This window comes from Cynocephalus volans, chromosome 12 (assembly GCF_027409185.1).
Source record: "Cynocephalus volans isolate mCynVol1 chromosome 12, mCynVol1.pri, whole genome shotgun sequence".
Classification (NCBI taxonomy): Eukaryota; Metazoa; Chordata; class Mammalia; order Dermoptera; family Cynocephalidae; genus Cynocephalus; species Cynocephalus volans.
In genome coordinates this window covers 90998239-91015006 of record NC_084471.1, presented here as the reverse complement: position 1 = coordinate 91015006, position 16768 = coordinate 90998239, and the positions used below count along the sequence as shown (strand labels likewise).

At 37.8% G+C, this 16768-nt stretch overlaps 1 protein-coding gene across 1 annotated transcript in view; it reads right to left on the bottom strand.

Moving 5' to 3' along the window:
• Positions 1–16768, bottom strand: part of ST8SIA1 (ST8 alpha-N-acetyl-neuraminide alpha-2,8-sialyltransferase 1) — a 113803-nt gene that overhangs the window by 72844 nt on the left and 24191 nt on the right. Inside the window, exon 2 of the mRNA XM_063076402.1 lies at positions 2989–3133. Within this exon, the coding sequence (XP_062932472.1) occupies positions 2989–3133 (145 nt within the window). The remainder of the gene's footprint in view (positions 1–2988; positions 3134–16768) is intronic.

Genomic DNA, 16768 nt, shown 5'->3' with positions numbered 1-16768 from the left:
AAAGCTCACAAGATGGTACTGAGAACAGCAGATAGGGACGTTTAGAAAACTGTAATATGGAGATAAGTAGGTACATCAATAACTGCAATATGTGGCAGAATCGAATAAATTTGGTGATAAAGTTTTGGGAAGCTGTGGGAGGTCCAGATAAGAAACAACTAACTGTAATAAAGGGGATTCAGTCTGGCATGGTAAAGTACACGGCATCTCAGTAGTCCCTTCTTGGGGACACACAGCCCTGGGCGGGACCTGTTAACATTTAACCATGTACAGAGCATCTCCCTTCCTGTACTGCATCTTGGCAATAACAGCAACAACAAAAAACTATGGATAAAAGGAGGCAAGGAAATAATAACAACAATAATGATGGCCAACATATACTAAACATTTAGGGGAAAAGTGTAAAGATACGGATGAATAATCTGAGTTAGAGAATTAGTGACTTGGCCTTATTTTGCTGAAACTCAGAGACAGGAGGGATATGTTGTGCAGACTGACGACAGAGCCTCATGGACCTGCATTTCTGCCTAATCTGCACACACTCCTTTCTTCCCACAGGTAACGTTAATGAAGCATATCAATTAACTGGCAACTTAGTTTGCTGATAACAAACTAGAAACATTTTGCTAAGAAATAATAGTGGGGTGAGTGCAGGGGGAAATAAACCATTCTTTTTGCAAAACAAACTGGTTTTCTGGGATTCCTACAAATTAGTCATTTCAGAATCTCAGCAGAAAAACACATATGTAACTTTAAAAAAAAAATCTACTTGTTGAATTGGTTTAGCCCTCGTATGACTGTGCACACACATAATGTAATGACTTCTGGCTATGAAGAAAAAAAGCATTTTTCTTTTATTACTCAAGGATGATTCCTCGGTCTTGCAATTGGCACAAAGAGGCGCAGATTCATTTGTGCACACTTTAAAGGGGAAATATTTCCTGCCATCCAACTGCTGCAACTGACAGATAAGATAGGAGGCTAGTTTATATTTCTTCAATCATCTCTTTTCTTTCAATCTATTTCCCAATACAAAGTTAGGTATGACTGAAAGCTCTCATCTATAAAGAGCCTCATTTGGATTTCCTTAAAAATTTTTCTATTTGATGAGCTGTTAAAGAAGATTGTTTCCCTATCCCTTCTTCATTTCATAACTGGCTGATGTCAGTATTTGTACATAGAGGATCTTGAATTGGCTTATACTCAACCTCTGCCCCAACCTCCTTCTAGCTTTCTGCTGAAGCTTGACTGTTAAAAACAGCCTCTCCTGGACTTTATAGCCAGTGTTCTGGACGCAAATTAATCTTTACCCATTAGATGCACTTGAAGGAGATTTGGAAGGAGGAGGAGCACCAGAACTCATCTTCCTGCTCCTGTTTCTGCTGCAGGCAGTTTTGGCCATGCTAACAGCAATGGCAGTTGGGGTTTCCTTGTCCCTAGACCACAGTTACAGCAGTAGGTTCTTGAACTCAATAATTCTCGGAGCCACCTCTTGACTCCCGCTTCTCCATTTTTCCAAGGATTTTTTAAGTGCCTAAGTCCCTATATGAAGTATCTGTAACGCCAAAAATACCTAGGGAGATTTCTGTACCTTGCCCAAACCCTGACCAATACAATTATATTCTTTATTCTTCAGTCTCAAGATGCAACGTATGAACCAGCACAACATCAACACCAAATATTTATATAATGCTTTGTAGTTTACAAAGCACGTTCACATGCGTTATCTAAATTGATCGCCACAACTCTGTGGGGTGGAAAGGACAGGTTCTGTTCTATCCATTATAGAGATGAGAGAACTGAGTCTCAGAGTTAGACGATATCAAAGGCATTTAGGTAGTAAGAGATGGAGACAAAATTCAATTTCACATTTAATGACTTTTAGTCATTTCCTTTGACACTAAGAAGTCTCCCAAGGGCAAATGATGTATAGAGTGAGTGGAAGCACATAGATAATAGAATGAATTAAACCTTCTATTTCCTATTTTTAAAATGTTTTTAAAACTTGTCACTGCACTTTAAGACTATTATATTAGACTAAAACACCTAAGGAGGAGCTAGTAAATATGGACTGATTTCACAGAGAACGTGACTTTGGATCTGGTAGATCCTGTGCCTCAAACATATAGGATCCCTTCGTTAAAGACTTGCTTGTTGTTAATAGAGATACATGAAAGGTTCAGTCCCACTTGCCAACTCTGATCATGAATTCCCTTTCTGTACAAGCATCTGGCAAAACCAAGGGTGGCCAGAAGACTTGAGGAGGCCAAGATTCATTTCTCAATTTCTCCCTAATGACAATTTCACCTAAAATCTCCCCTCTCCCCAACTAAGGTTCCCTAGAAGAAAGATTTTCTTTCTTCCCCCACTTGCTGCCTAAATATATTCTAATAAAACATTCTATTTCAATGCTCAGGAAACCAAGAAGAAAAACATTGAGTAAGCAAAACTTGATTTAGACCACTTCAAAAGTGATCAAATTGAAATCTTTCTCTCCATATCCACCACTCCTCACTTCACAGCAGTAACCTAACCACAGGGTTAACATTCAAGAGCTCTAAGAAGCAAACATCTAACCATATGGTCGCCACTCCCTGGGAGCAACGTCAGTCCTAAGAAAACATTCTGGCATCACAAATCCTCAAGATCATTCCACAGCCAACCTCCAAACACTAGAATTCCACAATTTCCTGACCATTCTCTGCTTGCTTCTCTCAGTCTCACATGACTCAGATTGGAAGGGCTAGGAAAACTAACCCTACAATATCCTACTTCACTACAATATCCTGCTTCCAGCCCTGCATCAAAACATTATGTGATTTCTTCACCAAATGATGACAGATGTAAAGTAAAACATTTAAAATTAAGAAGAGAAGAAAGAAGATGGAAAGAAGTAGATCCGATGGGTTAGGCAAACTCAATATCCCTTTCCTAGGACATCAAGAAATATAAGAAACTATATTGAAATGCAACAAACTCTGTACTAACCTGGGGGAAGAGAGAATAAGTTGAATTGTCAATGGTGAAAGAGTATAAAAACTCCCCATCATACCACATGCTCTTCCCCATGGGGGAATTCATTTTAGTCATAGCAAAGAGATGGGCGGGGTCGCAGCAGTCTTCCATTTGTTTCCTAGGAGAGAACACACAGAGAGAAAAGAACAGCAGGTTAAGTGAGCAGCAGACTCAGTCACTTGTCATTCCCACAGAGATGTGCAGCTCTACCTCAGTGCCGGCTCACAGAAGCATCAGTGTCCCCAGGGTGATTAGACTACTGTTAATTCACACTTCCAGCCATCAAAATGCATGACTGGAATACTTCATAATAAAAAAAAAATTAAGGAAAGTACATTAGCTCTCAGGTGCAGGTGAAATATATCTAAAGGCAAAAATAATCATTATCATTGCAGATTTACTGGTTGATTCAAACATCTAGGTCCAGAAAAGGTTTGGAGAGCTAACTTTGGAGATTGCTGAGCTATTCGGCTACAGCAGAAACACATCTGTGTCCAGACTGAATGATCAGGTGGGTCAGTTCGGAGGGGGAGGGGGGATAACATGGGCTATGTGGAGTAAAGAACGCACAGAGTGGCTGAAAGAGGGTGCACTCCCCCAAATGGGGACCCGATTAGAGAACACCCCCTCAGAAACCCTTTTGAAGAGAAACAATGAAAAGAGCAATGTGATCTTAGACACTGGCAAAGCAGCCTGCTTTCTAACTGCTAAATCTCGTGGGCCTTTCGATTGTCATTTGGCCTGGCCTCTCAGTCGTGTTTGACACAGCTGAGGACCATGACTTTTGGAAGGTCTCTCGTCATTCCCTTAGTGTCTGAAACACCAGTGTCCCCTGGGTGACCTCACCCTCCGAAGTAGTTTGCAGGCTGCTCCCCGGCTGCCCCTCAAGCATAAGCCGTGCTCTTGTTTTATGGGCGATCTTTACATACTCCCCTAATGAACAGTCTGGCAGAAACCAATTCCGATGACTCACTGACTCAGAGAGCTTACTCTCCACTTCCACCTCAAGGAAGACGAATAAAACTAACTGCTGTCCCCACGTGCATGTGCTTGCTCAGACATCCTCAGCCATCCAGGACACAGGCTGAGAGCTGAAAGGGGACGGCAGAGTGGACGACATGTTCAAATCCTGGCTCTGCCACTTACTGACTCCCTGACCGGGAAAGTTCCCGACCTTCAGATAAGGCCTGAGAGCCTTTTTTTTTTTTTTTTTTTTTTGAGAATTCACTGAGAATGGGTAGGTAGAACACATAGTAACAGTTCAGTACGTGTTAGGTGTTGCCGGTATTGTTGTTACACAGCTCCAGCCTTGTGGCTGACGTGAACAAAGCTGGTGGGTGAGTCCTCAGTGTTAGAGGCCTGGCAGCCAGGCACAGGCCCCTCTGCCCACGGGCGGCCGTGCTCGTCAGCCACTCTGGGCTTTCTCGCACACTCTTTGAGATCTTGGTTGGCCTCCCCTTCACAAAGGTTGCAATGGAAAGGAGGGCAAGGAAGAGGGGCTCAGGAAGAAAGCCTTCATCTTATCCAAGGTGCTAGAATTCGTGGCACTTCCTGCTCTATTTCTCGTCAGCTGCCTCTTTCCTTTTCTCTTCCACCTCCATTAATTCTTACCAGCGTTTCACCACCTAAAAGGCGGCTTCACCAGAGAGGGTAAAGTTTCTTAATGAGCTGCCTACATTTTGTCAAAAGAGCATCTTTGGCACTATATTCAGTCAACACAGAACACCTGGACATGATTTAAGACTATCTTTAAAGCTGAGGAGAAATATCATGGGCATGACTCTAAACCTTGGTGGGAAATAAACTAAATTTTTGGTTCCCTATTACCCGTGTCTGGTGATAACCTTACTTTCTTTAGTCCTTACAGCAACCCTAAAAGATAATTAAGAGAATTATTATTATGCTTGCAGTCATCCCTCAGTGTCCACAAGAGTTTGTAGGATAACCACCCTCCCCCATATTCAAATCCAAGAGTGCTCAAATCCCTTCCATAAAATAGAGTGGTATTTGCATACAAGCTATGCACATTCTTCTGTACACAGTAAATCCGCTCTAGATGACTTATAATAACCACTACAATGTAAATGCTATATAAACAATACTATATTGTTTTTTAATTCGTATTATTTTTATTATTATATTGTTATTTTTATTGTATTTTTTTTCCAAATATTTTCAATCCTCTGTTGGTTAAATCTGCAGGTGCAGAACCCCTTATTCAGAACCCATGGATAGGGAGGGCCAACTGTATTATTATCACTCCCAATTCATATCCAAGGACCAGCCTTGGAGCTGTCACAGGACTTGCTAAGGCCACAAGGGCAGAAAGTGAAGCAGACCTGCAGGGATCCGAGCCTAGGTTTTTCCTTTCAGCATGCTGCCTGCTCAGAACCATTTTGATCTGCCTTTCCCTTCCTCTGCTCTGAAGGAATATTCCAGACACACTGGCCAAGTGCCTGCAGTGCACCAGGTAACTTCATAGATATTTTTGCACTTAATTTCACAGTAACCTTGGAGCTGGATAGCTTTAAGATTCTTTTTTCAGTCACTCATCTCAGGTCACATAACTAGTAAAGTGGTGGGATGGCTTTGCTCCCAGGAAAAATATTACATCATTTTTCTGCCAACAAATATTTATAAAATGTTAAATAGTATAACGCAGAATAACAGAGTTGAGATTACATCATAATTCAAATCTTTGTAGAATTATTTGATGTGATTCAAAACATTCAAAACATTAAACAAAATAAACTTTAAGAACCATATTAATTTTCAGTTACTTAATTCCATTTAGACAGTGAGTTGCTTAGGGACAAAAATGTCTTAGGTGGGAACTCTTCATATTTTGTTATGAGGAATTAATAGTTAAATGACAAATTTTCCCCTAAAAACTTCCATGAGAAATAAATACTCTAAAAACAATATCCATGAGAAATCATCTTTGATCCAGTCATAACAGAGAATCCCTCATACCCCTCATCCCTGCTTTATTCTTCTCTATAACACTTAACACTACCTATATGCTATATATTTAACTTATAGTCTTGTTTATTGTCTGTTTCCCCAAGTCTCAAAAAATAAACTCCATGAAGGGAGGGACTTTTGTCTTCTGGTCACTGCTGTATACCCATCTCCTAAAATACTGCCTGAAAAGGTGCTTAATAATATTGACTGAATAAATAACAAGTAGGAAGGAAAGAAGACAGAGAAACAAGAGAAGACCTCAATGCACATTTTGTTCTCATCAACCAAAATTGAAATTAAAGAAGTCAATTCTTTACAGTTTTTGTCTACGGAGACTAAAAAACAAAAGCTTGCCAAAATAATTGCTATAGATGGGCAAACATTTTCGGTAGTAGACAATCCAAGACTTCTGAAATTTGCAGAGCAATGAATCCCAAGTTCCTTATACTGTGCAGTAAATATTAGTGCAGTTGAAGTGAGCATGTTTTTAGGACTGCAGACTTGCATTACAGCCACCACAGGAATCCTCTGCCAGCTGACGGTGCTGATAAATTATTTTTCCTTCACCATAATGTCAAACTTTCAAAAGCTGACTTTTAAAATGTTTGATAAGGTTTCAAATTTAATATTGTCTCCCCAAAGTTCTTTCTATTCTAGTGATATCTGACTTCAGTCAATTATTGATGTTAACATTTGGCTTTTGGCCAAAATGTGTATCTAACGCATTTCCTCCAGACAGCTAAATCAATACTTCTTATCGTAAACTGTCCTGAGCTGAGTTCCTAAAATTCCTTTTAAAATATTAAATGATGACTTCTTGGGTTAATGTCACAGAGCCTCAGATTCACTGCTGAAAATGTGCCCAAGCCCCAATATCAGAAGATGGCTTTAAATTGAGCTAATATATATAGCACATTGTATTGTCTCCACAAGTATTTATTTCATTGTCTTCTTAGTAGTTAGAGGCCATACAACTCTGCTTGCCTCGCACAATTCTAGTTTATGACCGTATTCTGGCCATAATTATTAATAGTTCCCCCTTCTATTCCCAAACTTGTCCTTATTTGGATGATAACTAATATGTTCACCCTATTAAGAATAGAAGCTAAAAAGTTAGCATCCAATAAAAGAGAACTTTTCTTTAAGTGAATAATCTGGTAGCCTACAGAAAAATGAGAAAAGTCTCTTATTTTAAAAACTAAATGGATGATTTCACAGACATTATAGAAGGCAGGGTTTGAGCTGTCATAAAGATATTTTTTCCCCTGACTTAAAGAAATTTTTATCTGAAATGATCTGTTTTGATGTCAGTTTAAAAGTCAGGAGTCACTGTTGGCTGAGGGCCCAGACATCTATTCTATTTGATCTAGAACAAGAACTGCCAGAGGGTGCATTGAAGAATTTCAATGAACTTATTTTCAGTCTCCCTATGTATACTTCCTGGTCTCGTAGCCAGAAAGATTCTAATATTTGCTTTGAGACTTGAGCAGCAGGATCTTGCCCATGAGGGACAGTAGAAGCTAGTGGTGACAGCACTGTCTCTTGGGCAAAGACAATCCTTTCTGCCCACCATGTGGTCCCCTACAATGGCTTACTTACATCAGTGACCTAAGAGGTCCTAAACACAAACTCGATATAGGAAGGAGAACTGTATCCATCTTATTTTTCTGTAAAAATTTTGTGGAGGAAAAATACTTTCATTAGCTTTTTGCTTAAAATAATGTTTTCTACAGTTATAACAAAAATCTTTTGGAAGATTAATCTACTGGATAATTTGCCAGAACCACAAACACAGAGAAAAGTAGCTCTTATCCAGTACTTAAGATAGCAAGTAATCTTGTATTCAGCAGAATTTATTCTTCACATTTGAAATGACTGCAAAATAAAGAAAAAGTGTTCCAAAAAAGGTAGATGAGTGCCATGTATAATTTCTCTAGAACAGGCACAGCAAATTCAAAGGAGGAACTTTGGGAACACAAGTATTTCAAGGATGATCTGTCTTTACTAATACATACTTGTTTTGAAATTTATTTACAAGTACACCTGACTATTTGAATTAAAGTATATAAAGTTTTCCAGAAAGGATTTCAATGAATGCTTATTTTCTGTCTTCCTACTTATGCTTACTGGTCTATACAGCTAGAAAGCATCTAACATTATCTTTTGAGAATCGCCTATTTGCTGTTTTGGTAGCTGGAAGAGACTGGGCTCCTTCGGACAGACTCATTCACTCACTCAATCAATAAGTATTTATTGAGTGACTTCCATATGTCCAGTGCCACTCTAGGCATTGGGGACAGACCAGTGAATTAACTGGGGGCAAGGAGGGCACCTTGCCCTCTTAAATTCTAATGGAGGAGCCAGACAAACAAGATAAATAAGTTCTGGGGGTGACGTGGGAGGGGTGTAATTTTCAAAGGGTGGCTAAGTAACTCCTTACTGGTTAAGTGACCTTTGAATAAAGACTAGCGAAGGTGAGGAAGTAAACCATGTGAATATCCGGGAGAAGAGTGTGGGGGAGTCAAAACTCTACCTCTCCCCTCTTAGGGTCCTGGCTGGGTCTGCGAATTAAATTGACTCGAGACACATTAACAGGAGAAAAGTACACAAATTTATTCAATGTAAGTTTTAGGTGACTTTACATTGGAGCCCTTATAAGGAAATGAAGACCCAAAGAAGTGGCAAAACCTACATGTTTTTGTATTAGGTTGAATAAAGAGAGGCAACTATGAAAAAGTAAATAATGTGGAGAGGCTGAAGGAAGACGGGAATTATTCTAACAAGACGGGAATTATTTGCACAAAATTCTCCCGGCTATGAAATATCAAAGAATGTTTCTTTTCTCCTGGTATAGAAAGGGCATCTTTCACAGGGGAGTTTTTATCTTCTGTTTTCAGGAAGAAACGGGGAAGAATAGAAGAATGGCCTTTTTGAATCAGAAGTTTTTCAAGTGCCTTTAGCTCAAAGTAATCCTCATGTCAAAGTGGCATTTTTAGGGGTGGCAGATTCTGCACCCTTCAGGAGCATTCCAGGTGGAACAAAGAGTAAGTGCAGAGGTGTTCAGAAGGAGCGTGCCTGGTCTTTCCAAAGGACGTCAGGAAACCAGCCAAGGCTGTGAGCAGGTGGCTTTCACTCTGTGCAAAAGGAGAAGAAATCTGCCCCCACCACTCTTCTCGCAGCATCATTTACAGACCCTCAAGAATAAATCCAAGTCCAAAATCATAAAAAGACATTTGGATTTTACTGAAGTTCTAATGGAGGGGGGCCACCACACTGCAGAAATTTCGTAAACCCTCCCAGTGGGTATCTCTCTCCCCTGGACACATTTCTAGCATTTCCTCCAACCATGACTCCTCCAGCCCAGCCCCTCTCCCTCATATCTCTCTTATCTAGAGCAATGTCCTCTGTTAGATTCTCCAATTTTGATTCCTCTCATAATCATTTAACACCACACTTAAGTGTGAGAAAACCCATTACACACACTCATTTTTTTTTTTTTTTTTTTTTACTTTTCCCTCCTTTAGAAAATGGAGAGATTTGAAAGACAAAGAAAAATTTTCCTATTGTATATGTTTAATTATTACGAATAAAATTGTTTTTGTTAGTCTAGTACTAGCATCACAACAAAACAGCTAAGTGGATACACACCACATTTGGATAGTATGTTTTTAGTGGTCTCAAACTTAAAACACGAGTTTGGAGGAATGTAACAGATTCACTTCTGGAGGCTCAGATAGATGCACAAGGACAGGGCAGGCGAATCCACTCAGAAAGACATTAGTTCCCTCTTATCCGTTTTGCTTTCTGCAATTTCTCTCTAATATTTTCAGAAAGAAAGTGAGAGCAAATTCACATAACTTTTATTACAGTATATTGCTATAATTGTTCTCTTTTATTATTAGTTATTGTTAATCTCTTACTGTGCCTAATTTATAAATTAAACTTTATCACAGGTATGCATGTACAGGAAAAAACACAGTATATATAAGGTTTGGTACACTGGGGACTATTGTAGTCAGGCAGTCATCGTCAGAACAGCAGAAAATAAGGCCCAGATCACAAGCACCAGTCCACAAGTAACCCCCCATACTTCACTGGGTTTTAGACATGTACCCAAGTGGCAGATGCTCCAAACTGCAGGCGCTGACTTACAATTGAGCTGCTCCTGCCATGTACAAGCTTACACATCAGGGTGAGAGGCAGCAGGAATGCCTCTATCCAGTCATGGTCCATGGTGCTCCTGAGTAGCACTGGGGAGGCCAGATATTATGTGTTAGATATAAGAACTCTATTCAGAAACACCTGTTCTTTCTTGTTCTAATGACACCTAGGTCTGAGATTATTTCGGTGAAAGATGGGTAGACGTTAACGAAAGGCAAAGTAAATGAAAAAGGAGAAAAAAGTGTTAAAAACAGTATTATGGATTTCCAGATTATACAGATTATTTTAAGCGAAGGGAATGAACCAGCAACCATTGAGATGAGCAGGTAGATGGTATAGTTTAGAGGGCAAAGTTCTGGAGTCAAGCTCCTTAGTCTCACCCCAGCTCCACTGCCTCTTTGGTGCAGGACTGGACAGTAGCATTTGTCCTGAAAATTTTCCAGACCGTAATTGTCCCTTTCATGATTTATGGCACATACTTCCGGTATTTCAGTGAGTAAGATTCAAAATTATTTTCTGAGAAAACTTTGGCTTTGCGCTATGACCCATTTTCACAGGATGGAATTCTGTGTAAGCACAAGTCAGGGATTCTCAGTTTTCTTTACAGAATATTAACTGCCACCTGCTTGTCTAAAACCTATGTGTCTCTCTTTAGTCAGTGCAGAATATCAGCTTTTCAGATTGTCGACAACCTTTAATTGACTGTCATCTAGTTCCAATTAAATGTGTGTGTATTTTGGAGAGTCGAAGGGATGTGTTAGCTAAATTTTCTTCTAGAACCTACAGTCTTTATATTTTTTCCTCCATATCAAGTCAAATCACGAACAAGTCAGCTATCTGCATCACATAACAGCGACTATTTTTATTTTTATTTATTATTTTTTTAATTAGTAATTTTATTAAATTTCCACCCTTGAGAACATGTCATTATAATATTCTAAGTGACAAATGTTAAGTATAGAGCACTTCTGCTGCATACAGAAGTACAACTGTCTTGAGGAAAAGCACTTATACAACTGAGCTGAGAGCTGCACTAGCTACTCTTTTCATGGAATACTATTATTACTTGAGTAAACAACTGACAAGCAAACTATGGTTATTCAGACTTGGGTATCCGGCAATATTTTTCACAGAAATGAACAAAGTGACCTTGTTGCTTCAAAGAAAACAGCGACTATTTTTAAAAGTCCACCCTATAAACTTTCATAGATATGAATGAACAAAGCTATTCTCCGGGTGAAGCGCGTCAACTCAGCCTACCAGCAGCATATTGTGAAAACAGGCAGGTAAGCATTTTCATCTCATTTATCCATCATCTCTCACCTGTTGCTATGTTTGCTACATTGGTACTTAATTTTGAATTGTTTTGTGAATATCATTGGCCATCATAACAAAAAGTGCCTTAAGAAAGTTGACAGCAATAGTTAAGGAGAAGCATAGGCTTAGAATCGAAAACAAAGTAGAGATTTTTTTAAACTGAAAGCACTGAGGAATAAAAAGACATTACAAGTGTAGATGAAATGAATCATTTGACAAAGAGTGAATAAGGAAACAATTGGCAAAAGGGATGAAAAATGACACATGAAGTGGAAAAAGTTTTTAGTTTGTTGACAAGATAAACTGAAGCTAAAAACTAGAAACTAAATAAACTTATTATGATATACTCAGTGCTTAGAGATTAATAAGACACATATAACTGGGACAAGTACAGAAATGTTTTACTTTATTGCTAAAGAAAAAGCAGACGTCAAACGCTTATCACCCAACGATAACTCAGGGTAGTGGTAGGGCATTATCAAAAAACTCAAAGGAGCAGATGGCAACTACTGCTGATGAAAATGCCAATGAAAATGGTTCCTTATATTCAAGGCCACTGTGAAACTGCACGTGAGAGAGGACAGGACCGTAGCACCTGCTAAGGAATCCCTTACAACATTTGAGGAGATCATCAAGGAAAAGTGCTTACTTGCCTCAAAGTCCTTCAAGGCAAACAAAAACTAACCATTCTGGAAAAATGTACCCAATTGGCTACAAACTAAAAAGCAAAAGAACTTGCTTGCAAAAGACAGCTTGAAACTCTTTTGGAAAACTATTAATAGAATGTCTTTCAACATTATTTGGTGGAAGTGCATTGGGGAATACAAGGTTAAAATACTTTTGGTCATTTTGTACTTGAAAACAACTTTTGGAGCTCTAACTTATGCAAAAGTCTAGGAGTCTGTGAATTAACTAGCCATCCTGTAGAAAAGCCTTCACCAAGTTACATGACTAAGTTCTGCTTTTATTGAGGGTCAGTATAAGAAATGGCTATATCAAGAATAGTGTTCGATTTTCTGTAAAACTGAAGTTGAAGATAATGTCTACTATCTATCTTGGTCTTATATATCTATGTGATAACTTCTTCCTTGCATTTAGTGCCAAGAAAAACTTTTTTTCTAACTACATAAAAATGTCTGCTTCTACTACTTGCACAATGAGAATTATTTGACCCATTAAATCTCCTTTTGATCTGAGTCTTCAGGAAGCTCAGAAGTAAATATAGCACAGATCAGTAAATATAGCACAGATAAGGCTATCTCAGCCTCAATTCCATGGACTACTGTCCATCTCCTCTTTATTAATGTTTGCTATGGAAATGTTACTGTATCATATTTTTAAATTTTATAAAGAATTTTATTTAAATTTTGAATTGAAAATTTTTTTCATTTATAATTTTTAGGGTTTTTTTTTTAATTTTCAGAAATACAAATTAGAGAAACAGGCAAGAATAAATATCACAGATAATCTCTCTACACAGAGATAACCACAATTAATAGATTATTTAGTGTGCTTTTTTCCTATGTGTTAATTCACTTCCTCCCTTAGTAAATATTCAACAAAAATTTACTGAGCACCTAGTATGTATCAGACACTGTTCTACAGACTGAAGATACGGCAATAAACAAGGCAGGCTCATTCCTTGCCCTCTGAAAATGGAAATTTAGTAGATTTACAATTTTACTGATGCTACAAACAACTCTGTGATAAACATCTCATACTTTTATTTGTGAACACATCCATGATTATTTTCCTGGGATAAATTTTTAGAAGCAGATTTGCTAAATCAAAAGTGATATACTATTGAGGCTCCCCCTGCTTTAAAAAAGATGTTACACCACCTTTTGTGTGTTTGTTGTCATCGTTTTTAGCAAAGTGAAATATATGCAGTTTAAACTACTGTAAGGCAACAAAAACAGGAGTTCCCTTTCTTATTCCCCATATCCTCATCCCCATCCAAAAAGGCAATAGTTTTCATTTTTCTAATTATCAAACAGTGATATTTTTATTTTCCAACTTTATGCATTATCTGTTGAAATACTACTATAGAAGGCAAAGATATCATTTTCTAATCCTTCCCCCTGCAAAAAGATACACTTTTCTTTATCCCATATTCCTTAAAGAATAATATAAAAAAAATTTAGAGCAGAACTATTATAGTATTTTGAGTCTCTAAGTATGATTTAACAGCTGAGTCATATAGTGTACTATCACTATATTTCCTTTTTTGCAGAATTTTTAAAAAATTTACTCTTCCTGGAGTTATTGTCTAACTTTTTTCATTTGCTTCATTTGTCACGCACCTTTCAGTAATTCTCCTTCTAACTCTTCAAAGAACTGTAAAATTTTCTCAATGTGATCAAACACATGGATCACATTGGAAATCAATCAGTTCTATTTTTTTTTTTTTCTTGGAACCATTTCTTCTGGAGCCTTCTGTCCTTCTACTCTAATCTGGGCTGCTTGCTCTCTAGCCTTGGATAAGCACCTGTCATCTTGGGAATTGCCTTCACCACTTTCCTGTATTGCATTACCAAGATTCCTTTACCTGCTCTTTTCCTTTCTGGGGGCTCTCTCATGTTGATATAGCATATATTCTATTTCCTTCTTAAGAAAGAATACAAGCAAATTGCATATTCTGAGCTTTCCAATATTGAAAACACTTCCTAATTTGGCTGAATACAAAATTCTAGAAAGTTTAGAAATAATTTTTTCTCAGATTTTGAAGGCATTATCCATTGTTTCTGGCTTCCAGTGTTTCTATTAAGAAATCTGATATCATTCTTATACCTAATCATTTGATTAAAATTATTTTTCTTCTTTGAAGGTTTGTAAGATCTTAAGTTCAGGGTTCTGAATTTCACTAATATGTCTTGCATTTGTCTTTTTGCATTCACTTGTGCTGACCACTTGATGGTCCCTTGCAACCAGAAAACAGGTCCTTCAGCTCTGGAAACAGCCTTCTATTATTTCTTTAATAAATTCTGTACTCCCTTTTTTATATTTCTCTTTCTGGAATTTCTATTATCCAAACTTCTCACCTTTTCCCTATTTTCCACCTCTTTATTTTTCCTTCCTACATGTTGGGGACTGATTTCCTAAACATTGTTTTACAAATACATCTATTAACATTTTAATTTCCTCTATCACATCTTTAATAACAAAAAGTTCTTTCTTAGCTTTGAAAAGTTCTATTTTTATAGCTTCCTATCCTCCATGAATGCAATATATTTTCTTTGGAACAATCGTATCATTTGTTATGTATTCTTCTGCTTCCTGCATTGTCTGTTTCCTGTGTTTTTTCATTTTTTTCTTTTCTTTTTTTCTTTATTTTTAACTGTACATATTTGTGGGGTACTCCTGTGTTTTTTCTATTGGTTTGCTTGGACTCTGTATTTCATGTTAGAGACTTTCTAGAAATATTTACTGATCCACAGCTGTCTATTTACATTTAAGAATGAAGCCCTAAACAGCTGACTGAAAGCTCATTATGTTTGGGTGGTGATTACCAAATGCTGGGCTTCACCAGAGGCTGATCCAACAGGGACCCAGCCATTTCACAGGGGACCCCCAACTGTCAGCACCCACAGTCTTTTCTCTTGCACTAGTCAGTTTCCCCAGAGAGAAACCTTCTGATTTCTTGATAAGGTTTAAGCCTTGTCACTAACATTCTGGGAGCTAAGTGAAAAGAGGGTTGAGGTCCCCCTCTTCCATACACAGCGTTTAACATTTAATTTCCATGTTTTCAGCTCCTGCCCCAAGTCCAGAGTCTCTCTATTTCATCTCCAGTCTTCTAACAGATGGGCAAGGGCAACTCCTTGCGCCTGTGGGTAAGGGGAGATCTGGTGCACTTCCATCCAATCTTCCTGTTGGTAATATCATCAGCACTGTCACCTCAAATCCCCCTGTCCTTCAGGAATTCTGCAACATCAACTGACTTCCTTCTTGCTGGTTTCCCCTGCTGCAAGCACTCAAGTTTTATATTTCTGTACTCTCCTACTCAAATATCACTGAGCCATCTGCTTTTCATTTCCTAAAATTTTGTTGATGTCTTTTGAGTGCTATTATCTCCTCTTCCATTATCTTCATTCTTACAAGTTTATGCTCATTTATGTTCTTCTCTTCTCATTTTATTATTCTCTCAAGAGAGATCAGAAAACCAGAAGCCAGATGGTATTATCCTTTACAAGCTTAATGTCTTTACTTATGATTTTTCAATAATGTGTGCTGATTTTAAAACATACATGTATAAACAATGACTGAAGGGCTACCAAGAAAACGTTTGATGGTGGTTGCTTTAAAGAAATGGGAATGGTATATTAGGACATGTAAGAACTTTTAGTTTTCATCTTATATGTTTCTATACCTTTTAAGTGCCATTGACAAGTTTTCTTTATCATTTTAAATCTGATTAATTTTTAAGAGCTATTAAAAAATAAAAAATTAAAAAAGTAATAGATACTTGTTATAGAAAATCTAGAAAATATAAAAAGAAATAAAGAAGAAATTAAAAGTTAAAAAAAATTACTATCACATAGAGAAAAATACTATTAACATTTTTCTTCCTGTGATCTTGATGCTATATTCTCAGGCTTTCTTCAAAATTGACATACACTTATCAATCAATTATTCCCCTCCTCTGGCTTCTTCAAAATCTCTCTTAACTAGATCCTTAACTTCTGCCAATAAAAGTACTTATTTCTGTCCTAAATTAAAGAAAAATTCCCTCAAATATACCACCTCTTCAAGATATGATAAAATCTCTCTGAGGATTTCCACAAATCAAGTATCTCAACATACTCACTGCCTCTATTTCCACACCATCCTTTTGACTTGCTCTCAGTCCATCACCTCACTAAAACTCCCTTCTCCAAGGTCTTCAAAAACATCCAAGCGATGAGATCAAATCACATGGACTTTTTTCATCTCTTACTCATCCTGACCACTCTGGCATTTGACATTGTTGACCAACTCCTTCCTTCCTACAAGCTTCCCCACCCAGGATACCCATGGCAGTATATCATCCCACCTACCCACTTCCGCTCTAATTGCTTTTTCTCTCTTTCCATATGAAACAGCACTTCTTCCTCCCATCACCTAAACGTGGTTCTGTTTCAAGGCTCAAACCTTGGTTCTCAGCACTTCTTATTCTAATGATAACGAAGGATTAAGTTACAGCCACATTCCTCATACCCAGCCCAAGAGAGCTAATGGTATCTCCAAGAGAGATACAAAAGAAAACAGACCTAGGACCAACCATTAGGAGTTGTTTAAAGTTGGAGGGCAGAGTTGAGTCAGTGGAGAAAGGAAG